We start from the raw sequence: 27,603 nt of genomic DNA, 5'->3' as shown, positions 1-27,603 counted from the left end.
CTACATTTGAAAAGAATAAAGTTGATTATGTTTGGGACTGAAAAAAATGACAAAACAAGTTAAAATCTCTGTCCATTCAATAGAAGTAGAAATAATATACAGTTTTCGCTCATTAAAAAAAAAAATATATATAAATGAAATACCATATACCCACCACATATGTCCACAAAGCGCCTTGATCAAATCCATTAAAATCACATTACACCACCATTACGCCACAGTTTAGACATGTTTTCTTGTGAGTTTAAAAACCAGTCTACTTTTTATCATCAAATTGTGAGATGTGCTGAGGGTGCTTCAGCCGCGTCAGCTGGCACACCCAGAGAGGCATAGTGCACCCAGGAAAATGATGATGTGCCCGTTTTGATGAAGATGGTGTCTGTCTACAAAAATAGGGCCCGATGTCTGTACATAGTTTACTACTGGACTTGCTAACTAAGGAGCAAATCATTGTCTGTATATAAAACAAAAGAAAATGGCTTCTGTCTGGTATAAGGAATCACAATTGAATCAACTAACTAAAGGGTCCACCATATGGCAAGTCAATTAGAGTATAATGCTATATAACTCCCACTGTTGCTTTCACTATCATCTACATTTGTGAAATGCAATGAGTTATATCCCTGAAACGATGAAAGCTGTTTATCCTCTTCGGAATGTCCTTAGTTTTGAGCGATCTGACTTTGTGTTAATGATGCAATTCTTCCTACTTGCTATTTCAGACACTACTTTATCTTTGTCCTCTGTTGAAGAAGATTTGGAGGTCAAATTGCATATTTGTGTATAAAAGAGCGGACGTGCATGTGTGTCTCTTGCATGCGTCCCCTGACATCTGTGCTCTCTCGGGGTGCGAGGAACAGACAGAGGCCAGAGCCACAGTCACAGGTCTCAGACCAGTGGGGTGTGAAATGAATTGGAAGTCCAACACACGCTCCCCCCTGCTGCACTCACACAATCACTTGCGAGTTTGTGTTGAGTGAGTGTGTGTGTGTTTTGCAGAGGTGATCTAAAAAAGCAGAGCACAGGGATCGGACAATGACAGAGACAAGAAACTCCTCGCAGACAGTATAAATATTTATAAACACTTTTGACAGCTGCAATGTTCAATAGTTGAATCACTATTTTTTTTTCCAAGGCTGGATTATTAAGCACAAACCAGACTCAAAAGCCAAAACACTTTCAAATCTCTCAAAGAATGTTCCACATGGCGTGTTAAGTACAAGTAGGAGTTTTTGCAACATAATTGAAAACTGTATTTATCTGAAAGTTAAGTACAGAACATTCCTGTATGCTTAGCAGGAAGGGAATTAGGATACATGCACAGTGCACATGAGGTTGAATTTGTCACTGTGGTTATGCAGCATTTGACCAAAATATAACACATTTATTTATTAATTTAATGATGCTGTGACGTTCCTGAGCAACCACAAAGACTGCCAGTCAATAATAGAATATAATGAAAAAAATAATACAATATATATATTCTAATACTATAAAAGTTAGGTATTATATAAATATATATTAGGTATTGAATCATTTGTTTTGTTGCTTTATTAGATTTACTGTATTTCAAACAGAATTAAAACACATTATTTTGAGTGTGCGATACTTTCCAAATTGGTTTACAATCACAATTAACTCAGAAAAACTCCATGCTCCATGATTTAAAGACCTACGCAAGAACAGTACAACATGGCCCTTAGTGCTCTACTGAAAACGGAGCTACCTACTAGAAAGTACTTAAGAATGGGGTGATGCCATAGCTGTGCAAAAACATACAAAAACAAAATAAAATAAAATAAAATGCAAGTAAATAAATAATAATAATGGTGCTTTTTGTTGGTTTGTTTGGTCCGTCTTGCTATGCGGTCTGGTACCAAGGGACCATTGGTTGGGGACCACTGTCGTAGAATAGTTCAGACATCAGTATCACAAATACAAATGGGGCATTAGAGCAGAGCAAAGCACAACCTGATACCGCTTTTTCAAAACTACACATGCTGGTGAGGTGGGGTTCTTAGCCTGAATTGCAGGGTGTGGTTGATAAAAAAAAAAAGTGGTGACATCTTAGTTTAAAATCTTAGTTTAAAATAATCTTAGTCTTTTTATCTTAGTTGAAAATCTTAGTTTAAAATCTTAGTTTAAAATAATCTTAGTCTTTTTATCTTAGTTGAAAATCTTAGTTTAAAATAAAAGATGGCATACATGCATGATCTTCACTCGTATCACATTTCCTCCTCCATATGCAAAGCTAGGATTTTCCGACGTAAAGGTGAAAAATACAAATTGTCAAGCTGTGGCCTACTTTAGCGGGAAAAGGCCCTGATTTACTTCCTGTTCAGTCACTTAGCAACCAGCGCTAATTATGGGCAAGCTTGTGCCATACACTGCGTGGTCCTACAGCCTACAATGTGGGGATGCATCGCAAAAATCAAATGCAGTGTGTTAGCACCAACATTATCTCCAGTGACAATCGAGCAGTTCCGTCCTTCTAAGTAGTAACTGGAACTTTGTTGTAGAACCAGGACTCACCTGTTAGAGGCAGAACTGTGCCTGAAGCAGATCAAGACGGTATACTCAATTTGAAAGAACACAATCAATGCATGAATTGATGGGTGTGATGGTGGATGACTTGCGTAATTCTGTAGTATTGTTGAGTTTGTGTATATGAATTGATAGGCTTACTTTAATCAATATATTGGTATGTGTGAATAACCATTATCTCGGCCATTATCCCTCACTTTTTCATCCAAATGAACGCATAGGGCGTTAACATGTTCAATAAATTATAAACAGGGTTGTTGGGGGAGGTCAGGGGTGTCCGGTCTAGACCGAGACAGGAGACAGATTCCTATCTAAAGACCATCTGGTTTGTGCCACAAACTTTCATTTCAACAACATCCACTTTCAGGTGAGAGCTTCCTCTTGTTTTGCCCTTCAACCACCCACCACCCCTTTGATGGAATTTACAACACTGTCAATGGTAAAGAAATTGGAGTGGATAAAAGTGGACAGTTTAGTTTAACTCAGGCAATGATGGGTGGATTTTGCTGCTTAACTCATATTCCACAAACACAATATGAATCAGTGTTTAGACTAGTGGGGGAACATACAGCATATTATTAGTCAGGTTTCCTTCCAATGATTTCGAAATTTTTAAGCGAATTTACTGAAAATGCGCAAAACAGACATGCGACTTATTTCCGTTTCCATCTGTTCTTCTTTTGCGAATATTAAGAGGGGACTCCGCCGCTGTAGGTGGCGGTATACTACACCATAGAGATGCGATCCACCAGTAATTTAAAAGAAGAAGAACAACAATAGGAAGCGACTGTGCCGTGCGATGACGTCGTATGAGTTTGCTTTTGTAATTCTTTATAAACCGTAGCATTTCTTTGCTGTTTTCCATCTAAAATAGCATTAATGTTCGCTTCTTTAATTAATTCCTAAAAGATTTCTGTTTCGTCGTCCCCCAAACATACCATACTTTATCGTCTGCCACTGCTTTGGGACTACAAACGTACGTGTAACGTAATATTCGGTCAAAACGTGCGCCGTGTATCCGGTCTTGCCAGCGGTTATTTGCAAAACCTGTTTCCGTAACCAAAATGAGCTTTTTCCTTTTCTCGATACACTTCAAAATCCACCCCCTCCATGTGTAAAAACTTTTTTTGTGTGCAAATTTTGGGCCCTTTTTCAAATTTCGAGCGTTTCCATTCAGTTTTATTTTCGCATTTCTTGAAAATTTGAATAAAAATGGGTGAATGGAAACTCCACTAATGTCAAGAATTGTTTGGGGTTTAACTTCCCCTTTAAAAGAAATACAGTAACTAAATAATTAATTCTGGTTTCTTAGGTTAAAGGGTTAATTTGCAGTTTTAAAACTGTTAGTAAGATTTGAATGTAGCCTCACTTCACCAATCCCTCAGAAATACTGCTGATTCCCCGTCACTTCTGAATCTTCTGAGCTGCTTGAGTTCCTGCCAACTCTGAAAGACAACTGCTATCTTCACCCTTGTCTTAGGATCTGTGCAATTCCTTCTTTTTGTTGTTTCTTTGTTCTGCATCCTGTTTTCTAGTTTTATGCTTAGTTTTTGAGGGATTGTTGTCTTTTTTTCTTCTTCTTCAGTTTCGGGACTGGGATATTCTATCATAGTTTCAGCAATGCTCCTGAAGGCTAGGCAGGAAGATCCATTTTGAGGATGCCCAAAGGCCCGCTTTGAGTGCGCCCATGACTTGACAGCAAATGGTTGATTGACAGCTGGTCTGTCACACCTGTCTGATTAGCTGGAGTGTTTTTTTTTCATTAATATTATTAAATCAAGATAGTGTTACTGGGTGGATTTTTTGGGGTTGGGGCAGAATTGCACACTCCCACATTAACTGACAACTTTGAGAAAATAAAGTCCTAGGTGTGAATGGTTGCATGCACCTGTTTACATGCATTACGTTCATTACAATTAGCTGCCAACCTCCTCTCGCCCAGAGAGTCCAGGTCACCTGCAAGCTGCAACCCATATTTATTAGATAATAGATGGATGTAAATTTTAGGAAATTCACATTTATGGTGTATGAAGATTGCTAGCTATTATATACTCATAATTTGGTTCTTTGTCATTTGATCTGTCAATTGTTTAATAAAATATATTAAAACGACCCTGCCTGGACCCCAAAACTTTGGGGAAACCACACGAAACCGCTGCAGCTAAATGACGTCTCCTCTGTGATTGGCTAAGACTACCGCCAATCATCGTTCACGCCTCCGCAGCACCTCCCACTGTCGCGCCGAGGCAGCGCAGCTCTCTCCCGCAATGCTTTGAAGGCACTTGGCGCTCGTCTTCGGTGATTGGAGAGCTGAGGAGAGAGAAACGGACAACCTCGCCTCCTCAAACACCGAGCGAGGTTGTAGGGGAAGGAGGCAGAAGAAGGGGAGCCACCAGAAGAGGTGACGTTCGTGGAGTTTTAAAAGCAAGACCTCAAAGCGGCTCGGACCTCCGAGGAGGAGGAGTGCTTTTCATCGCCTGCTCTTCGTTATAGAAAGTAACTGCTCTCCAGCCGCATTCGTCATGTCATCGTCCGGCAAAGACAACAGCGGAGCCCCGCATGCCAATTACGTGGGACCGTACCGTTTGGAGAAGACGCTGGGCAAAGGACAGACAGGTTAGTGAGCAGGTTAGCGGCTTGCTCAGTGCACCCGGTTTTAATTGCCCTGAGAGCTCGCGCGGAGCAAGTGCACACATTGAAGTGTTTAGTTCGAACCCCCTCTCGCGGCTCCTTGTGGTCTGCTGTTTCCCACTGATCCGCTGACATAATCATTGTTCACGCAGCGGGACAGGAGTGGGGAGGGGTGCTGTGGATTTAGGTGATGCTGTTTTACATTGGCTTGGACTGGGGGTTTGTGCACGCGGGCGTGTGTGTGTGTTTGCGCGCGCGAATTCCGGGCGGACTGTGAGAATAAACTTTTGTGGTCGTTATTCCTGTTAGTGTTTGTGTACGTGTGTGCGCGCGCGTACGTGTGTGTGTGTGTTCAGGTTGGAGTACAGCACCGTTAATCCCTATTTGCCCGATGCATTGATCTATTCTTAGTCTCTAGGCAAGCAAGGCAAGGAAAGCAGTCAGTCAGGCGGTTCTCCTCTAGGTTGTGGCTGCATGACGTGGGTTTCCTCCAACATGGTGCCGTGGGTACCACCCTGACAGGTGCTGGGAAATGAGAGCTTCATGGCATCTTCATATTGCCCTGGGCACATAAGTGGTCTCTAGGAAAAAAAAAAACAATGACACTGCAGTTTGTTGTTGCTCAAGGTAATTCATGATAGGAACAGGAGTTCAGTCCATCATATTTGATTTGAGGGGATGTTTGGTCAAAGTGTGGATCTGTTGTGAGGTGAGGTATGTGCTGCCAGTGGAGCCATGCATGCAAAAGAAGAGGCAAGCTCCGCGATGCAGTGCTTGTGACCCTCTAAAAAGCCCATGTTTCTGCTGATTTTCCTCCCATCTGTTGTCTCAAACGCAGCAAATAGGCATCACTTGTGCTACCTGGCCCAGCTGGTCGTGCTGAGCAGCCGTGTATGCGTGCAAATTGCATTTTCTCGGCCAGTGTTTTCTTCAAATGTGCCGCTGGTCTGTTCATGTCCCGAATGTTTGCTGATGGGGATTTCCTCTCAGTCCTGGTATGGTGCCGTATCTTCCACCTTTCTTCAAACTTTGCTATTTAAAATACCTCGTCAAATTTCGATTGCAAATTCCTACGGAAACCTAACATTTACAAGTTGCACATGCATTATTGGGCTGTATCAAAAAGATCCAAAAGTAATAACCGTGCTTTCTTTTGCAAAGTAGCCTATTAATTTATATGTTGAATATCTTGGCCTTCCTTTCTAGTGTTGTAGAATTGCATCACTGTTTCAAACACATTTCAACACTTTTAGCACAAAATTCGCTAGCCAGTATAATACAACGTGCTACACTACTAAACAATAAAGTTTTTGTTAAATGCTTTCTTTCTAATCCTAATGCAGTGGTTTGTGACCCTTTTAGAGATACTGAACCCCACCATTTTCCCACTTGCATTCCCTGAATCATTCTTCATTGATTATTTTTTCTCAAATTCAAGACGTAGGTATAGGGTTTACTGGTGAACAAAATGAACAGGAAGGCAGTAGCCTTTCCATCGAATCTGGCTCTTTTCACCTTGAATTTTGAAAGCATTGTGTTCTTTTGTTTCCCAACTCCATGCAGCTTAAGTGTTCCTTTAGTTTTGCCAGATACCTGTAGCTAGTTGTGCTGGACTAGTGTTGCTCAACTTGCTCAGCAGTGCAAATCATGCAGTTAGGTTGCTGACTCTCATCACTCAACTTACTTAACTCTATATTTATAAAGCACTTTAAAACAATCACCGCTGTTTAATTTTTTAAAGATGGAACCCAGGGGCAGCAGAAACAATGAAATCAGCAGAGGCCCCAGAATTGAACCTTGTGGAACACCATACATTTTGTTGTACATGTGAATTCATTTTACACACATGTCCAACCGCTTTCTTTTCCCCCCTCAACATAGTATGAAGGATTACAGTATTAAAGAATCACACGACGTACCATAACAACAGACATAAGGCGACTACAGAGTTGACTACCAAATTCCTTGCAGCACAGATAGGCAAAGTAATGGAGATAGACCGATATGCTTTTTTCAGGGCCAATACGATTATCGGTAGTCAGGGAGGCCGATAACCGATATTTGAAGCCAAAATACATTTGCAGAAAAAAAGTTGGTGTCAAAATTTTTGATAATAAAATAATAAAAACTCCAGCACTTGACTGCTTAAATGCCTTTAAGCACATGTTTATTAAACAGTTTTTGTGATTTGCAACATGTTAAAGGGTTTTTAGATCGTAGAAAATTCTGACAGAAAGTGCATTGTGCCCCCAGGCTCAGCATTATGTCCTATACAGTTAAATGAAAACAAATATCTTATAAAAATGTACTATAGTAAATAAGTTTCCAAAAAAATAAATATAACTGAAATGTTCAATGTTCATCTTTGACTTATCTTTGTTTTAAAGTTCTAAAACAAAAAGTGTATCCACAACGCAGCTACTGGCAATGCGGCTGTCTTCTCTCCTTTGCTTTTTGTGGGTGTTCCGCCATTCTTGTGTGCCCCATATGCCGCTGCAGTCTTCACCGTACTGGTTTTCTGTGGTAGAAAGTTGTGAAACAGCAATGAGTGACTTAAACTGTGTGAGTGCTTTGACATCGGCTTCTGCACCAACTATAATGTGGCTTACACACAGACACATACAGGAACGCACATCCACTCGCTCACTGCCTACTTTTGTCAATATTTCCTAACCGTTAGCCCGTAATTCCCAAATGTCCGCTAATTCGTGAATTAACCATTTGCTCGGGGGTTAACCGTTCACCCACACGTCAACTCCCAAATAGCCGCTAAAAAACGGCTATTAGGCTAGCTCGCGGGCTAACTTAATGGTCGTTAATTCGTGAGCTAGCCAGTTAGCTCTTGGGCTAATAGCCGCCAATTCGCGAGCTAGGACATTGTTACCTAGCCGGGGCAGCTTTATTTATATAGCTTATTTAATACACAAGGTAGGTAGTAAGTTTACCTCTTAAACTGCACACTGGCCCGGTGGCCCTTCTTTCTTCGATTTTCTCTTCTGCATGTGACCGTCTAGAGAAGAACCGAGCTTTCACTGCTTCTTGGCTGTTAGCACTGCACGAGCAACTAATCAGATGGTGCCAATTCTGCAGGGAGTCAACAGCCGCTGACTGAAAAGCGCCCATCGGAGCAAAAGTAACAGTTTTTAATATATCCGCCATATAAAAAAAAAAAAGGGCAGATGCCGATATTAATAAAATGCTGAATATCGGTGCCGATTATCAGCCGGGCCGATTATCGGTCTATTCCTACCAAGTAATGTAGCGGGATCACCTACAGCCAGTGATTGCCAAGCAAGGTGTTATCTTCATCATGAATCATTAGAGTTGACTGTGTGTCTTGATCTCCCTGTTCCCACCGAACACCTGAGACTGACTCACTGAACCCCTAAACAGGCAATTTTTTTTAACTTAAACTTCTGTTACAATCCATATTGTATTTTCTTTCCACCAATCCAATGTCTATACCGCTTGTCCTCATTAGGGTTGTGCGTGACCCTAGACTGGCCATCAACCAATCACAGGGCACAAGACTAGCCTGAACCATTCATATTCACACCAGTGGGTATTTTGGATTATTTGAATGACCGACCTGTGTATAGTTTTGGAGTGTGGGAGGAAGCCAGAGTACCCGTAGAAAACCCACACAGGCGTGAGAAGAACATACACAGTCCACAAAGGAAGGCGAGGTGTAAACCCAGAATTGCTCTGCTAGCTAGAATGTTCCATCTTGCTGCCTGTCTTCATCTTCAATTTAAATAATGATGTTGTAATACGAAAGAAGTCTCTGTTGTCCAATCGATAGACAACAGTGAGAGTCTATCTTTACTATCTACAAGTGTACTGAAGCATACCACTGCGACCCCTATGACCGTGAAGTATGGCAGTTTCTGGTTGGTTTTGGAAATAAATAACACGCAGTATAAACAGAACTGAACCGTACCGCTTTATGGAACCAAAGCTCAAGTGTTGTTGCTAGCTTGTGGATAATAAACTAATTATATGATACCTGCTGCATCTGCAAAATTCTTCAAGAGAAATAAATGTTGCATGGTGTTTTGCTCAAAAGATTAATTATGAATACATCGCCACAAGTACCTTTGCTGTCCCTCCTCTCTGCTCCTCCTGGAAAAATTGTCACTCGCAGAAAGAGCCAGTTCAGTTTGCTCTCAGAGGAGGCTTTGCTGGCGCAATGGTATGCTGGGTACAGACTGGTAATGATTTGGTGTCGCCCGGATCATCCATGCCTCATGATGCATTTATGAGCAGATTTTGTCTCGATTTCTGGCAAGGCTTGTTTGTCAGACTCATGTAAGCATCGATAAGCTCAAGTGTCAAAATTGCATCCTGCCTATGTTGACGTTTCATTTGTGAAATTCTGTTTCACTGAGAAAATGATTAAATAACACATTTTAATGTGACCACTTTTATCCTGCCATTTGAAATGACCTTTACTTGTGCTAAAGTAAAAGGCTCACATGATTTGTGTATTCTGTTAGAAAAACAATTACATAACCATTGCCCATGCAGCTAATCCACGCTGGACCTATTTAGATTAATGACATGCATAATATCTCATTTGACCGTTAATGAAATATGTCAGCTCTCTCAGCCAGGTCTTTTAGAAAGGGTCAGCCCGCAACTGGGCATGCCTCACGTGCCAGGGCCCAGTCATGAGTGACAGTAGGCACCTTCCATTGGGCTAAAGCTGTGGTGGTTGGGTGGTATTATTAGAGGAGAGGAGTATGTCCTCTGGTTGAGCTGAGCAGTGGTGCTCTTCCCTGTTCATTAAGTGATTAGTCCTGACACAAACACACACACACACAGCCACCAAAGTGGTTCTGGTTTGGCTTCCTGATTTAATCCCCAACGCAGCCAAAGTCCCCAGTCGCTCACACAATCACGTGGCCCAATGGGCAGGCCCGCTCTAGCTTAGCGACATAGCCCTTGCGTGTTGGCAAATGCAGACTCATTGCACAGACTACATACTCTGTTCTTTAAACTGATACATAATCGTGTTTTGTTATGGTCTACAAACAACAGATGGAGATGATATTTGCTTGGTGTACACAAGCCATTTTTGTTAGTCTTTGCTGCCATTTTCTCTCTATTTCCTTGGGTTATATTGCTTTCTGTCCTGTGTGTGTGCACCCGTCCGGGCCAGAACAAGATCCTCTAATAGGTTGTGGCTGCATGGGTGACTGCTCATTAGGGCTGGAGCCACAGAGGCATGGAAGCCAATCTTAAACCAATGACAGTTATTGTGCTTGAGGGTTGGGACCTAGTGAGACCTGTGTGTCTGCTAGGTGATCATTGTGGTCCTGCCTCATGTGGGGATTTGTCAAAAACATGCTTCTGTCTGGATGATTTTTCGACTGTGATACTGCCATTCCAATTTAAGAACAGTGAACAGTGTTTGCCCTTTGCTTAAGATGTCGATGGTATGGTAACTTAAAAACAGTTGCACACTTGCAGAACATACAAATTGTGAGTGAAATAGCATATTCCTTGTATTTCTTGCAATTTATGACACTTTAAGAATGCTAACTATTCTAGATTTGTTTTGTTCTCAGTGTAGCTGAATCACTGCTTCCATCAGAAAATGAAACTCAAATTTCTTTCTTTCTTTCTGTCTTTCTTTCTTATCCCGAAGGTACTTGATTAGTGGAATAAATGTTGCCCATTGTTTGGCTAAAACGGCCTCTTAATCCAGTGTAAATCCTTGTTCTTGCAAGATTTAGGTATTGACAAGCCGCGAGCTAGGGGTTGTGTAGGCTCCTTGATTCTTTGAATAGGACATTTAGAGAGCGCAATAATCAGCTTCAAGGGCCTTCATATTGACATGCACCCACCAAAATGCTCCATGTGATGTGTTGCAGTTTCTGCTAAGGCATTCTCTTTCTCGGTTCACGGCATTTATTCCAGGAATCTAGCAGTTTCATTTATCTTTGTATCCGCACTGCTCCCATTGTAGTTCATAGAAGGACTTTACAGTGCATGACTATGCAAGATTGAGCAAAATGTTTTATCTACCCTTACACACACTCAGACACATGGGTTAGACTGCTTGGGGATTGTGGTACATTCCATGATAATGAAAAGCCGTTAATTCGGTTTTGATTGATTGCTGTTGAGTTGGGGTGGTTCATTGGGATCAATTTCAAAGATTTACTGTCTGGTGGAAGCAATCCATAGTGTTTCACACTACATGATATTCCTCCCTGATAATGACAAGTAAGGAGGGAATGTCTACTCTATGCTGTCAATGGAAACGGTCAAAACCACTTGGCCGAAGCACGAAAACACCTCCGAACAAATGTTCACAGGATGACTCAGAATTTGTTGAGATCTTTGTTAAAAACTTCATCTTGTCTTCTAGTTAATACATTAATTGATTTTCTTTTTAAAGACAATAAGGTTTTGTGTTGACCTTTTTTACTAGTTGGACGCCAAAACCTTATTGTTTCAAGAGAAATACTTGTTGAGACCTTACTTTAGTCAAGTGAATGAGGGAAATAAATGGTAAATTTGTGTTTTTGTGGGTTTGTTAGGCCATTTAAAAAGCTTGGCCCAGTGTCTACGCTGTGTTACTCCTAGCTTATTAGCACTGTGGAACTGAGCAGGGTCACATGAAGCCAAGCCTGTCTGGGCCCAGCGGTTTGTTCTTAGGTCAAAGCCAAAGCCTTTCTCCATCAGCCCTGAAATGTACCCGAAACATGCTACTGCATGTTCATGTGTGCTTCATCTGATCTATATGTTCCAACTTTGACTTGGATTACTTTATGATGACAATTTCTATCATAGGGCACCCATCCTCTCTCTTTCCCCATTGGCTTCCCTGGCCCACTCAAGATTCATACAGGAATTCAACCATGTGGTAAATCAGACAAGACCTTGGTAGAATTGCATCGATTAGGAAGAATGTATGTATGTAGCCAACGATTTTCAGAGAGTAATGATGACGAAGGAGACGGAGAAGTGGTGGGGAGTATAGGGAAGGATGAAGGTGAAGAGGAGGAGGAGTAGTAGAAGAATATAAGACCTTGAATAGAAACACATAAATAGGTCTTGATAGGTGCGGGAAGTGAATATTATTAAGTCAAGCAAAGTATTGATCATTTTCTTCATCACACCTCGTTCTCCTGGCTTCTTTTCCATGTCTCTATTGCTGACCTCCGGAGGTGGAAAGGGCTTGATCTTTTGATGGGAGGTCAGTAGATTAGTGAAACATTGCTGAAAGAGTGAGTTTTATGGGGGGTAAATCTGCATGTCTCTTGCACTACAACCATTCGTGTACTGTGCAATTAGGATGAAAATGTTGCGAGGTACAGTTTTTTAAATGGCGCTTTTGTTTTCTTCTGATCCTACTTTTACATTTCATTGTAACAGAAGCATGCCTCTTCTTTGTGAACAAATTAATGACAGCAGTTTGTTTAGTTACTACCAGGGGTGATTCTAGGACCAGAGGTTTAGGGATGTTAAGCTCTCAGCCAGGTAAGCTAAATTTAACTGCATTGTACGTTTCAACGCAGATGTACCCTTCCCTCTCACTGTGTCCTAATAGGAGTTATAATGTAAAGCTTAATAATCACTAGCACATGACACAACAGCTAGCTTCTCTCGTTCCAATTTTGACCACCTGACACATTTCCTGTCTCTAAAATACCCGTCAGCTAGCTCCTACCTAACAACTTAAACTGTAAGTGAATGCTAATGGCAATGGTGTGTTGGTATTGAGTGGTAGAACCACACATCCTGGTTTTATCACTGAAAAACAATGTATTGTATAGTGTTGGTGAAAGGTGGGAGGGAGGGGAGGTTAAAATATTTGTTACAATATTAAATTTCAGGTAGGTACTGTATGATGAGAAAAAGAAGGAAAAAAAATAGCAATGGTGGTATTCAATTTAGGGTAAAAAATGTGCTACAAAATCTAGATGGCTACTCCCAAATTCCCCAATGAAAAGATTCTGGGATGGTACAGGTTGTATATATTGGGAATCTTCAACAATGGACACACCACAAGAAATTAAAGCAGCAGGTAAAGCAAAATGAAAAAAAATTCCCTACCAATGATTAGTGCAGTCGTCCTGCTTACCGTTCTTTCTTATCTTATTCTCCTAAGCCATTTAGAATTTCATGGTGATTGTCCTCTAGAGAGCGTGTATAGTACATCACTTCTTCCCCCTGCTGCTCCAAATTGTTACAATATTATATCTATTTTCATGTTTTAGTGACATATACTGTAACTGATCTTTGTCATTGCCGCTCGCTCTGTTCTGCCTTGTTTGGACAGTCATTATAAGTCAGCTACCGTGTCTTTTGTGGCAGTTCAAATTAACCCTTGCTTAGCTGCATGTCTGGCTAAAACTGCGTGAACGCTGGGTCGGCTGCCAACATTGGTTGTCTGGTTGTCATGGTTTTTCTGCTGCTTCTTGCTGGTTCCCAGTCTGCCTTCATGAGGAACGAAAGGGATTGCTCTCTCTTCTTCCACCTACTCACTTTTCTTTCTCTTCTGCCGCTTGCGCTCTCAAACTCTGCACTCTGAAATCAGCATCAAAATATCTGAAGACTGCCTATGAAATATGCAGCCTTTTTCCGTGTGTACGAGTTAAATTTATTCATACCGATGCCCCCACCACCCCATTTGTTCCGTTTTGTTGCCAGAGTATGTGATGTATGTTTCACATATGCTTATGCAGGCTGCGTGCATTTGCATGCCCTCAGACATACGGCCATGGATCAGACAGGCTTGTCCTGCTCTTTGCTCTACGCTCTATTCTGTGTTCCCATTTTAAATCTGCGAGATTAGCACATGTGGGGAGCCTCGGCTTTAGTGGCTGTCAGCTCAGCTTGCCTTGGCAGGATGTCCTGTGATTGGGGGGGCTCTCCATTCCCCCTTCAGTGCTGGCTGTCCTGCTCTACTTCATCCATTAACAAATAGATAGGTAAGCTATTGACCTTGACTTTGGTGCAGTTTTCTCACTGCAGCACCCTTACACATCCCACACTCGTGGTCCAGAATCCATCATATGTCCTCTATATAGGCCGTTAATCAAAGCAATATGGTAATTGGAAGATTATTCTCATTTAGATCGATACTCATTGCATTACTATTATGCCTAACTCAGAAGGATTTGTATAGAATTTACGGTGAGTTCATACGCTGCACTTGCTCAAAGAATATGGATTTTTGTACAAATATTTTATTTTGAGTGCGGTTCAGAAAATGGATGGATGGATGGTTGTATTCCATACTTAGAGAAGAGATGGTCATTTTGAGTTAATTTCTTTGATCGACTATGCGGAAAATTCATGACAACTTGGCCAATTAATTGTTCATCCATCCATCTCATTCCGTATACTGCTTATCCTCACAAGGGTCTATACCAACTCACTTTGGGGAACAGGCAGGACACACCCCGGACTGGTAGCCGGACCAAACACAAACAGCCTGTCCCATATGGACAGTTTAGCATCTTTTTAACCTACCATGAGTCTTTAATTAACCTGAGATTTGTCTTTGAATGTTTGGTGAACCTAAATGGCCTTTTAGTGAAATAACACAATAGATAAGCATCACAAACCAACGACCTGTGGTGATTGCGAGTGATTGTCTTTGTGACACCCTTGGTTGGACTAACCACTAGTACCAGTTCAATGTTGGTTATTTTGACACATGCCATATAACTACATTATACCCTCTTTTGTTAGTTACTTTATGACACTCTGGATTTATTTATATAATGCTTCAATGGGCCAGCTATGACCAAGGGTTTATTTGTTTCCTGTGTAGCCTTTCTAACAGATTGCAAGTCAGTTGTTTGATCCTGTGCCCAAGTCAAAGTCTCAAATATGCATCGGGATGGTTCAGCGTTATTTTTGAGTTGTGTAACTTGTTCTTTGTCATTTGCTGCCTTGTTCCAAATCTCCCACCTTCAAATGCTGTTCTGGTTTGGGAACTATGGAAACCCAGATCAGTTTTACCCCATTGCTACGGAGTAGGGGTCTAGCTCTGTATTCAAATGAGTCCTGTTGCCTAATGTATTGGTCATTGCTGTTTTCCTTATGTGTTCTCCAATGAGCAAAGGGAATTGCTTCTGAGTGCAAGTAGTGCTGTGCAGCATTAGGATACATATCATTTTTGCACTATAAGAATGTCTACTGTACGTCATATGATATAACCATCCTGTCATCATCCAATCATTATTTTGATGTGCCGGAATTGGGTTAGCTCTGTTGCGACACTAATGTCGCACCCACGACGGTAACCCAACTACAGTTGCCTTCATATTACATCATCTTTGTGCCTGACTCTCCAGGCATAACAAATTGATTCACGCTCATTCCAACTATTACAGGAATGTAACTGTTGTAAGTGTGGCTTGATTGGTCATGCGTTACGCTTGTCACTTGTGAGCTGAGTTCAATAAACGGAGTCTGGACAATGTGCAAGCACTCCAAAAGGGTATAAGTTCAAGAGCGTTTAGATTAGACTTGGCGGTAGCATGTGGATGGAAACAACAGTGTAGCTTTCTTCAATTATCCTACCATATATTTTGAATGGTGTTTTTCTTCTGGATATTTTTTATTCATATTATATTTACTTTATTGTGTTTTCTATCTAAATTATGCATTTTATAAATAAATGTAAAAAGATAAGTTATGTGCAAGGCTAATAAAACATTTGTAATGAATAAACAGGTTGTAGAGTAACCTTTTCACCAAGGAGGTCAAATGCTGCAATGACTTGACCACACTGTAATAATTCAAATTTATAAGCCAAGTGCCCCTTTTACCCTTCATGTGTACTATCATTGCATCACTGTACTCACAATCTTATCTATTTTCCTTTTTTAAAAAATTGGCTTAAACTCACCATTAACAGTAGAACTGATTGAGTGACAAAGTAACATAATGTAAACAAGAGGCCAGATGTTTTTTTTTCTTCTTCTTAAATTCTAGGCGTAAAAGTGCTTATTCATGAAGATGTTGGATTTTGGTGATGTGTTTGCGTTTGCTTGTGCTTGTGTCTGCATCCTCCTCCTTCACATCAGTCTGATGATCCATAACAGTGCCAGAGAGGCATAAATCACAGGAATTTTAGCACATGAGATAGGCAGAGTGGACTCAGTGCAGCCTCAAAAGAGGAGGAGGTTTCCGAGTGAGACGAAAAAAACAAAACAAAAGCGCAGTAAAACACCTCTCAGGGTCAACGCCTCTATTATCATTCAAATCCAGGACACAACGTGGATCTCTCTCTCTCTCTCTCTCTCTCTCTCTCTCTCTCTCTCTCTCTCTGTCTGTGTGTTTCTCCCCCCCCCCCAGACACACACATACCTACTACATATTGTACAATGAGGACCCTCTGCATTCACACAAACAGAAATGCAAAGTGCAGCTGTATTGTGGGAGCGAGGAATCCCAGCTATCTTTTTGACTCCAGCAGGAATGTGACGTCGTAATAGAGAAAATGCAGCCACAGCAAGAAGGGCTGCACAGATGTGGGGCCCGAGGGCTAAGGACACTCACCTCTTAATTAATTAATCAACCAGGCGTTCGCCACATAGTCCCCCCCTGATTCTCTGAGTTATTTATTGCAGACTATTTTATGCTTCTGACTTGGTGAAGACATTTCGGACCCTTTTATACAGTGGGCCCTTTTATATTCTAGCATGCCCCAGTGCACGGAGAAGGGTGCATGAAAACACAGCAAGATTTGGTGTACAAGAACTTAAAAATCTGACCGCCTCAAAAACCGTTGATGCGCTAAAACAGAGATCGCCGCCAGCCCAGGCCACCTCACCCGATAATTTGATTTGATTTATTGCTTTTAAAGGGTTTCCCCTTGAGATACATCATTTCTTTTTCGAGGGGATCCTTCAATAAATGTTACTTTACACTTACACTTTACTTACAGACGCAGTCCAAAAACATACACTGTAAAAGCCCTCCCACAGCGGAAGCTCTACATTTGTACTCAATTGTGCTTTTTAGTTTTGTCTTTAAAGTGTACACCGTACACACTCCTTGCCTTTTGGATGTATCAGGAGGTTGTCCCTCAGCTGTTGTAACCTTGTCCTCTGTATCACCTTAAACACATTACTCGTCACTATAAGCAAGTACATTGACTCTGTTGATGATGGAGTAGATAGGGACTTGGCGTGTTTGGCTTTTTTTAAAAAAAATTTTAGCAGCAGCGTCTATTTTGATGTGAAGAGTCTGTTGCCATAGCAACATCATGACTGGCTGTCCTTGAGCAAGTCATTTCTTGTTGGCCTGCATTTTTTTTTTTGTTGCTGTCCTCACTGCTATTTTAGTGTATTACAGTTTGTGTAATGGGAGCATCAATGTAAGCTAGCAATGGCCATCGTCCCTTTGTTTGTGCGTGTGTTGCTTTAAACAAAACGGAAGACTTGCAGGTCAATGCATGACAGAACATTACTCATGTGAGAGGATTGTGGTTAGAATGACCATTGCTTTTTTTTCTTTTTATAATACCACTTTCCATTAGTGCTCATTTGTAACACAGATCTCAGTTGTTGTTGTTTTGATATTAATTGATCTTTTTGATCCTGATTCTTCAGATTTTTATTTTTAATGAAAAATTGGTGACACAAAGCCATTTTACCGGGAAACCTTGAAAAATTGGGTCGGATTAGTTTAGATTTTGAAGTGTCCATCCATTCTAGCCACCGCTTATCCAACAGCTCCCAACCAATCCCAACTCCCTTTGGGGAGATGTGTGGGACACCCTAAACTGATCACCAGCCAATCACAGGGAACAAATAGACAAACAACCATTCACACTCACACCTCCAAACTTCTTCAAACCCATGACCTCTGAACTGTAATGGCCACCAATTTTAGTGTCAGATTTTTTGGGGGGTCATTCCATGTGAAGTCACCCAAAAGAAATCTGGAATTTCTAGCCAAGCATGTTTGGATTTTAATAAAACTTAGTGTACTTGTTGATAGTGATGGCACAACACTAAATCTCACATTTTAGGCCAATCGGACCAGGATTTGGCACATATTTGAGTAACCTTTTGATTTTTACCTTTTTAGTTTTAGTTGACCTTGAACCTTGTGGTTCAAGTGACCTTAACAAAACCTTTCTTGTAATATAATCTTGCACATGTTCTCTAAAACATAGACAACTTCAATGGAGTCAGAGTAGCCATACTCATGACTTTCAATGAATATTCAATGAATAGGATGCCCCTTTTTGCAGAAAATCTCAAACAATTGGCAGCCTTTATGTCCTAAAGCCCTGTGCCGATTGACCTAAAATTTGAGATTTAGTGTTGTGCCGTCACTATCAACAAGCACACCAAGTTTCATTAAAATCGAAATCCGCTTGTTTAAACCCATTGGGTGATTTGTCATGTAATGACCCTTTTGTCGATTTCACTCACAAAAAAAAACAAAAAAAAAACATTGAGTGGTTTATCACAATTAGTGAAGTAATATGATGCTACGTCAGTTAACTTGATGCAACAGCCATCTTACTTTGAAATCTCAGCTACAGTTCAGTACGCGTGCTTATAACCAACTCTCTCTTTATTTCTGTATCCATCGCTTTCTTTCCCTTCATGTCTTACCACCGCCTTTCTTCTTGACCTTTGCTCCTCCTGGTCCCTCATTTCCTCGCTTCATGCCTAATGGGTATTTCCTTGCAGCCTCCAGACCTTACATTACTGTTCTGCTCAGGTAGGTCTCATTTCTTGCAGAGGTGATTAGATCTCACCGGAAGGAATTCAGGTCCGATAAGCCGCAGTTTTGTGGACTCATACATCGGCAGAAAGAATTAAATTCAACCATTACATATGCTCCCTTGCAGTATACACCTGCCAATCATAAGACTGGTAATGCATACCCATGTTCACACATTAAGTGAACTTGAATACAAAACAAGTCTAGAATGCACACAGTATCAATTCAAGCTTTATCTAGAGGCCTTTTTGTAATAACAGAGCAAACATGTGTGAAGTGTTCACCCCCGTATCTCACTGTTCCATCTTTCCCGCTGTGGTAAAGAGGAGAAAACAAAACGGTTGTTTGAAAAAAAAATAAATGAAAAAAATCTCACACATAACCATGTGCAAGCATGCATATAAATGGGTTAATTTGATGCAAAGGCAGACTAATGGAAGAGGACCATGTTGTCTTTTAATGAGTCTGTGCTTGTAATTGCTTGTGAATACTGGATTGAATAGAATGTATCATCATACTTCATGTTACAAACCACTGGGGTAAAAATAACAAGTAGGTGGTTGTAGGGCTGCTCGATTATGGAAAAAATAATAATCACGATTATTTTGGTAATAATTGAAATCACGTTTATTTAAACGATTATTTATTTATTTTTGTTCTAAACAAGAACATTTTTAAACGTTTAAAAAATTAAGACAAATACAATTTGAAACACTATAATTATGTAAGTTCCTTTTGGACCAAACAGAATTTATATTAATATAAAATATATTATTTATGTTAGCAAAATATTCAAGTTGGGGTGCAGCGTGTGCAGTATGGCTTGTGGGGGTGCAAGCTAGTTTTGACACGGGTGTGGGGTGAAAGAACTCGTGTCGGTGTGCCTCAAAACAACTCAAACTTAATATCGTTAGGGCTGCAGCTATCAAATATTTTGGTATTTGGATATTATACTGAACATTCTAGCCAATAATCGGGTATTTGGATAGAAATTAAAATATACCTTTATATACTTCCTTGGTTAAAGAACTATTATAAACACAGAAGACAAAAAAACACATTTGCATGTAGTAATTAACAACCAACTGGTTTTCATTTTTAGATAATCAACTTTTATTTTATTCTTTTTACTTAAACTGTGCTTGTCATCAAACTATTTTCCTCTGGAACAGTGAAATTTTAGACAAATCTTTCCCCATAGATTTTGGTCAATGGAACTAAAGTGACATCAGACCCCACTATAGCGATTTTTGTCTATACGGGCTGTAGTATTTGCGCCTTTGAAAAGTAATCAGATTGCTGTAGCACTTTACCACAGCTAGCTAGTACGGCTAGCTTGCTGATTTGTGCTGGTAGCTCGCTGTTAGCTAGCAGTCGCCGCTAAACGCTGGCAACAGGCGCCGTACAATAAAATGTCAGCAAAATTTTGTCTTAGCGCTCTTAACCGGAGCTTGAACGTGACTTCAGGACTAAGTTGTGTTACTGACGTCTGTTGCAACAGTTTGGGGCATTTACATTGCCAATTTGCCGTTGTTTACAAACTCTGAATAGACGAGCATGTCGTCAGCCCTTACATCGCGACTACACGCTTCCGGAACAAACTTCAAAATACAAGCGCTACAAATTCCTTGATCTACATATACTACTTGGTAAGGTAAGGTTTATTTTGAAATTGTGTTTCTCACAGCGTTAGCCCCGTGTACTGTCATGCATACTGCCTTGACTAAAACCATCTCAGCAGGTATCCGAGGCAGAAATGACGAGGTCTAATTTCAATCCTGGTATTAATAATCGCTTTTGTACGATTATGCCAATCGTGGAGGGTAATAATTGAAATCGTAATTGAATTTTGATTACTGCTATATAGTAAAGGCTTATGAGGGAGATATTCAAGAGTTTAAATTAGTATTTAGTAGGGATGTGCATCTCTCCAATAAAAGACGATGCATGGGGTACGATACGATTCAAGAACGGTACATTATCAAGTGGAACTGAATATATTACTGTGCCTTCCCCAGTGTCACCACATTTCAGCTTATTACATTCTCTACCTAATGAGACTTGATGAAATATTCAAACCTGGAGGAGTTGTGCATTTGTGTGTACATATAGTGTTTCCATTCTGACAGCCAAAGTGAGTATGACAAGATACGGACACAAAAAAAACCATCCGATAGACATTGATATGATAAAAACGTGTTTATTCCACAATTTTCCAAACTCCTGGGCACTCATTAATCTCTAAAAAGACACACTTGTAGGCTGGATGTGTGGACGTATATTAGCCCAGATCATGGCTGCCCGTATACCGCTCTCTAAAAACAAGACTAAATCAAGCTGACTTATCCATAAAAAGACATGTTTTATTTGCCCTTAAGACACTATAAACTGGGAATTGATTTAAACACAACACACACGCGCACACACATAGGATACACAGCATCTTTTCTCCTCCCTTTCTATAACATTTATATTATCATACGTGGAACCCTCACACAGAAAGAGAGGCTAAAGAACACGACTGTAATTTCTGCTGTGGTTCATGCTCCCATTTGTCCAAGAGAGGTACCTCATGTCCCTCTTATTTTCCGTGGCTTTAGGAAAAGGTCATGCACACTTTCAAGCACTTTTTACTGAAATGCTCTTTTCTGTCAATTATACAAATGTATCTTCACGTAGAAGTCACAAGAAGAAAGATGAGCTCACAGTGGGTGCCTCCTGGGGTGCGAGCGATGTTTCCATCCTTGGAGTTGGAAGTGATTCATTAGGAAGCCCCCAGGACCAGCACCAGGCCTCTCCTGGTCCAGACAGACTCCCCGCGTTGCACGGTCCTCTTTTTGGTGTTCTCTACTCTAATCTGTCAAACAGAGGGCGAGAATGATGGCGTGCCCATGCAGAACAACCTCTGCCTGAACATTTATAGGCAGTTTTGCATCAAGTGACTACCGCACTGCCTTTGGGCGCTTTGCCAGTAAAATAACACAAAAGAACACAAATGGGTTTTCATTATAGAATAGCTTGTAGGTAGGTTGTTTTGAGTGCAATTTTTATTTGTATTTGTATTGGTATGAAGTGTAAGGAGCATTGAGGTTGATTTGTTTGCGTGAGCACATATTTCGGTGATGTATGGAATTACATAGTTGGGTCCAGAAATATTGGGACATTGACACAGTTATCACCTTTTCAGCTCTAAAGACCCATCACAATAGATTTGAAATGAAGTGAAAAAGATTTGCTTCATCTGCAGTGTTGAGGCTATTTGCATACAAATCAGGTGACCTGTGTAGCTTGTGTGTGTGGGTCGTGATTTTTAAGGGACCTAAAGTAATGGGACAATTGGCAACTCAGCTGTTCCATGGCCGTCGATGGAACTGCTTCCCTATTGATTATGCGACTCAATGTATTTTTAACTAATATGTGTGTGAGTATATGTCCTATAAGTTGTTTCTGTGTTTTTTTTAACCTGACTGTGGAGGTGTCTGTCCAGAGCACTTTGAGTTGCATTTTATGTATGAAAAGCGCTATACAAATAAAGTTTGACTGATTGATTAACAGATTGTCCTTTTAAAGGCTTCAGGGATTGTGAGAGAAGCTCATGTATGCCCATAGCAACCTTTTTCCTCTCTTTGAGCGTGTACATGTACACGTACATACTAGTGCTCACCTCTATTGTGATTAATCTCTGTGACCGGGTCAGTGTGGAGGTGCCTGTTGAGCAAATGACAGTGATTAAGATTGGGGTTGGTTTGCTCTGACCTTCATCAGGTTCTCCTCCTTTAAACAGTACCCCCCCAAGACATGCGTAACCTTATCACTGATGAGATGAGCAGAGTGCTAGGAGGGAAAACTAGCCGACTCACTCCACCTGGATTGAGGCGACAGCTAGTGCAAAGAAGAACCAACATTTGTAAATAATTCTATGGGCATTATGGTTGCAGGGAGTTGGGATTGGCTTGATGGGGAACGTCCCAAGTCGAATGTCCCCGGAGTCATAAAATTCAAAATATGCAGAGAAAACTGACTCTGCACAGAAACAGACCCTTTGCTTTATCTTTGTCTTTAAACTCTTCAAAAGTATGTACCACCATGACAGTGCATGATGCCGGGCCTCTCTGCTCAGTGATGATCAAAGCTCTTCTTATTTTGTTGTTGTTTTTTCTTTGGGTTGTTGTTTCCATTTTGCAGCACAAAGAATGAATAACCACAATGAGCAGTGTTTTGAAGACCTAACTCTACACCCGTACATGAAATAAATGGTAAGGATCTTGCTTAAACATGCATGCATTGATTTCTAGTAGATGATAGGTTGTTTTTTTTAAGGCCGATACCGATTATCAATAGTCAAGGAGACCAATTACCGATATTTCAAGCTAATATTCATTTGCAAGAAAATATTAGTTGAAATAAAAAAAAAAAAAACGTTTTATTTTTATTTTAAACATATAAAGAATTGACAGCTTTGTTTAAAAATTATGCCAAATATTGCAGAGAGCTTCCAGGGTCATCAGCATGTGTTAAGCTAAATTAGCACGTGTTAAGCTAAATTAAAAACTAAGAAAGTAAATAATTCCCTAAAGTTTTCTGTTGTAAATAAAGTTTTCCAAAATTTCAACATAAATTTGTCATTTTATTTTATTCTTGTAAATTTTAAAAGTAAAACGGGTAGGGAGTTCCCAGTGTCAGAATCATTTTTTTTTTAGAAGTTGGAAATACTTTGGGGTTTTCGTCAGGGTTTGTAAAAGGTTTCAAAAGATTTTCGCAGACAGTAAAACATTTTTGGAATATGTTCAAAATGTCTTTGCCACAAGTAAAAACAGTCTGTGAACGTCTTACAAATCCTGACCAAAACTCTAAATTCACTACGTTTGCAAGCATTCACCGTTCAGTGAGATACCAGCTTTATCGGCCTTCAGAGTCGTAAAAGATCGATGCCGATGTTTGTCAAAATGCCAAATATCTGCACAGATGATCGGCCCGGTTGATAATCAATCTCTATTGATTCTTCATAGAGGCTAATGCCAGGAGTTTTGTATTTGTACACTTCAGTTGCTTCATTAACATATTCAATTTAAATGGCCTCAATGCTTACATATTCCTTATCCAAAATGGCAAATTTTCCATATCATCGACTATACATCACCTAGCTCTCTGCTTTAAAGGAGCTTTCTCAGGTTTCCTAAGAGCTGAATCCAATTCATATTTAAAATCCTGTGCCGAGGTGAGGTGGCAGGGGCTCCGTTTAATGAGTTATTATTAAAGTCATTCGTTATCTTATTTTCTGCTCAACGTATCCCCTTTTCACCAGCTTCCCCTCGCTTTTCCTACCACACACTTCCCTGCCACTCTTCTTCACATAGCTTCCAGTTCTAATTGTCTCGTCTTCTGTCTGTATTGCTGCTGCCGCTGTCTAATAAGCATGCCTCCCTCTCTGGATTTGCTCTGTCTTTACTATATTCTCAATTATTGCTTGAAGTTAATGAAATGGAGTACCTTCTTCTTTCATCCCCTTTCCCCTGTTCGTGCGGTTTCTTCATCCCTCTTTTCACAGGCAAAATGCTTCTTATTATTAATACGTTGCTCCTCCTTCTATGTGACGTTAATTTGTTATTGCGTGAGTTACATGAAAAGACAATTTTTGCCTTTTTGACTGCTGACTCTCATCCTTCCACATAAAGTCATTAAAATTGCTTTAGGTGTTTCCTTATGTCTTATCAGAATTGTTAAGTCACATAATCCTCTCAAAATGCTTACTGCGCATAATACAGTATCACATTATACAATAAGTGTAAAGTTACACAAGCTAAGATTCTTTAATGCAATGTATACCCTACAATAAATAATACAAAGCATAATACGCATTTCATATGTACTATAAAAGAATAGTTACCCTTAGTGCATTGTAAAATATAAATATAAAATATATAAAAGAAAATGTAAAGAAATGAAGTGGCTTTTCGAAGTGTAATCAAGCCAAAAGTCATGTGCATTAAAATTCTGTGGTATGGGCCTGCGCTGAGCACAAGCCGGCTGACGTACCCAAAGTGTGATTAGCAGCTTGTACATTGGTGCAAAAGGCAGCTAGTAGCCACTGTGTCTAATGTGAATTGCACAACAAATTGGCTATCAACACTTCATACAGTATGTACTGTATGTCATGGTCATGTGCTTCGGGCAAGCGGAACTCTTGTGCTGCTGCACTCTTTGCTTTCCCGCACAAATGGAGTGGAAGGAAATCAAAAACTGCCACTTTAGTGACACCCCCCCCCCCCCCAATTTTTTTTTTTTTTTAATATTTGGAATAATCACGGCACAGTGGATGACTGGTTAGCATGTCCGCCTCCCAGTCCAGAGGACGTGAGATCATGTCCGGGCTTCGGCCTTCCTGGGTGGAGTTTGTATGTTCTCCCCGTGCTTGCGTGGGTTTTCTCCGGGTGCTCTGTCCGGTTTCCTCCCACGTTCCAAAGACATGCATGGCAGGTTAATTGAACACTCCAAAAAATTGTCCATAGGTGTGATTGTGAGTGTGGATGGTGGTTCGTCTATGTGTGCCCTACGATTGTCTGGCAACCAGTTCATGATGTACCCCGTCTACTGCCTGAAGCCAGCTGGGATAGGCTCCAGCACCCCCCCGCATGTAATAATCACAACGTTAACGTTTGCATTTGACAGCTTTGCGTTTTCCCATGTAAATGGCCATTTGCAGTTTTGCGTTTCAGTGTTTAACTTGCAAACTGCGGTGCAAAACCGCTTATTTCAAGCCTTGTTTTCTCTGTAGTCTCTTTACTAGCTCGTTGGTTTGTCAATGATGAAAATGAATTTCTGCTCTGGCAGAGTGATCTGCCACTTTTAGACACACAAACGCCCACATTGGAGAGGGCTGAACACCGGGTGAGTTCTGACAGCATGCCATGCATTTTATGTTAATCCAGACAGGGCTGATGTACTCCGTCCGTTTGATTCAGTCATCCCTTCAAAGACACACACAGACACACATACTGTATACGCATTTTGGTATCGTCACACTATATTAATACTAAATTCAGGACCTCAATGTAGGAAGAGCGGTTGGTGGCATTGGTTATTTATAGACTGCATGTGTGTCTGTGTCTCTGCTGCTACACCTGTTCTTACTACCTGGTCACATACTGTTTGGTCCCCATGGTAACTACTTCAAATCGCTATGAAACTGTGCAAAGGTGTCAAGTCAAGCCCAGTCAAGTTTATTCATGTAGCTTTGCATACACACATTTGTTGCTTCGCGGAACAACAAAATACAAGAACAAGGAAATGCGAATACGGATGGGAAGAGAGAATAGATGGCTAGATAACGTCATAGAAAAAGATTTAGGATAGATGCTGGGATTAAATCTCACTCTGGCTCGGACCAGAGAGATTACCAACTTGCAGGAAAAAATAATAGAAGATTAGGAATGCACACGTGATTGCACACACGCGGTGGCCTTACACACACACCAACAATGTGCTCGGCCTCACTACTGACCTCAGGCCCATGGTTGAAGCAGATGGCTGCTCTTTGGGTTGTTATGTAAGATAAATGACTGTGTTTTCTTGCCACATGTGCAAACTGTTGTTAGACTCGATGCACGTCGTCTCTAAATAATCTAAATATCGATTACTCATACTCACAGGGATGTCGAATTTACAGAATGGGGGCGGAGTGTAATGTTGACAAACTGGGTTTTAAAAATGGAATATGTGGTTGGGCCGCTAAAATTAGAAGTGTAGAAGAAGGAAGACAGACGGAGCGTCAAGAAGTGGGGGGGCAGCGGTATGGTGCCAGGGAGGACTAATGAGTTGCCAGATAAGGATCCACGCACGCAGGCACACACACCAGTGACATCAGTCAGCCCAGTTGGCATGGCGACCCTCCCATCACCTTGTGCGGTCACCTTGTTTCGCCCCAGCGCCCTATATTGGGAGTGTATGCGTGTGTGCGCGCGATGGAGTAAATCTGGACAAACTGAAATTAAGAGTGTTTGCTTACTGTAAGGGGCTGTTGCAGGGCAAAACGTTATTCAGTGTTTCTTTGGTCCTTATGATGATGCGAGGCACTGCAAAAAAAAAGTGCCTCTTGGTTGTTATGGCAAATAATTTAGTTATCACATGCACGTCATTTCAGTTATCTACCCCGAGTCAGCAGCAGCCTCATCCTGCTCAGCCTAACATGACTCATTATTAATAGGTAGTGATGTTTACAATGCCTCGTTTTCCCCCACTAGGTTGAGACTTCAGACAGTGACGGCAACTAATTATTCTCAGTTTTCACAGGTTTCCTTCCATTAACGACAGAGGGACTGTGGTGATCAAGCGAACCACCATAGGTTTTAGCAACATGGCATTTTAAAATAATTGGTTTTTGAGTGACGCACAGCCATCCGCATTTTGGCTATCCAGTTGATAACAGAGACGGAAAGTGAGTAGTCAACAAGATCCAGACTATTTGCCGTCAGTGCTTAAAAAAACGTCCGAGTCATGTCGAACATTGGCTAATGCACCTTCAATGAGACCACTCTGAAATCAATTTAAGTGGGGAACGGAAGAAAACACAAGCAAAGTCTACTTCGACAAAGGTATTTTTTTTCAATACAGGGTGACAAAAACAAAAAACAAAATTTTTTGACTTGAGTAATTGGCAGCACTGCGAGACAGTGACCTTGAACAAGTAAACAGTCCGCCATTTTAATAATCAAGGCT

The 27,603-nt window shown here is 40.7% G+C and overlaps 1 protein-coding gene across 5 annotated transcripts in view; it reads left to right on the top strand.

Moving 5' to 3' along the window:
* Positions 1 to 4,812: 4,812 nt before the first annotated feature.
* Positions 4,813 to 27,603, top strand: part of brsk2a (BR serine/threonine kinase 2a) — a 192,665-nt gene continuing 169,874 nt past the window's right edge. For all 5 annotated transcript variants that reach the window (XM_077567801.1, XM_077567797.1, XM_077567799.1 and 2 more), the window contains exon 1: positions 4,813 to 5,160. In XM_077567801.1, the coding sequence (XP_077423927.1) occupies positions 5,067 to 5,160 (94 nt within the window). In that variant the 5' untranslated portion in view covers positions 4,813 to 5,066. The remainder of the gene's footprint in view (positions 5,161 to 27,603) is intronic.

Source organism: Vanacampus margaritifer, chromosome 6, assembly GCF_051991255.1.
Source record: "Vanacampus margaritifer isolate UIUO_Vmar chromosome 6, RoL_Vmar_1.0, whole genome shotgun sequence".
Classification (NCBI taxonomy): Eukaryota; Metazoa; Chordata; class Actinopteri; order Syngnathiformes; family Syngnathidae; genus Vanacampus; species Vanacampus margaritifer.
Note: the sequence above shows the minus strand (reverse complement) of the source record. Positions and strands in the feature narration are given on the sequence as shown.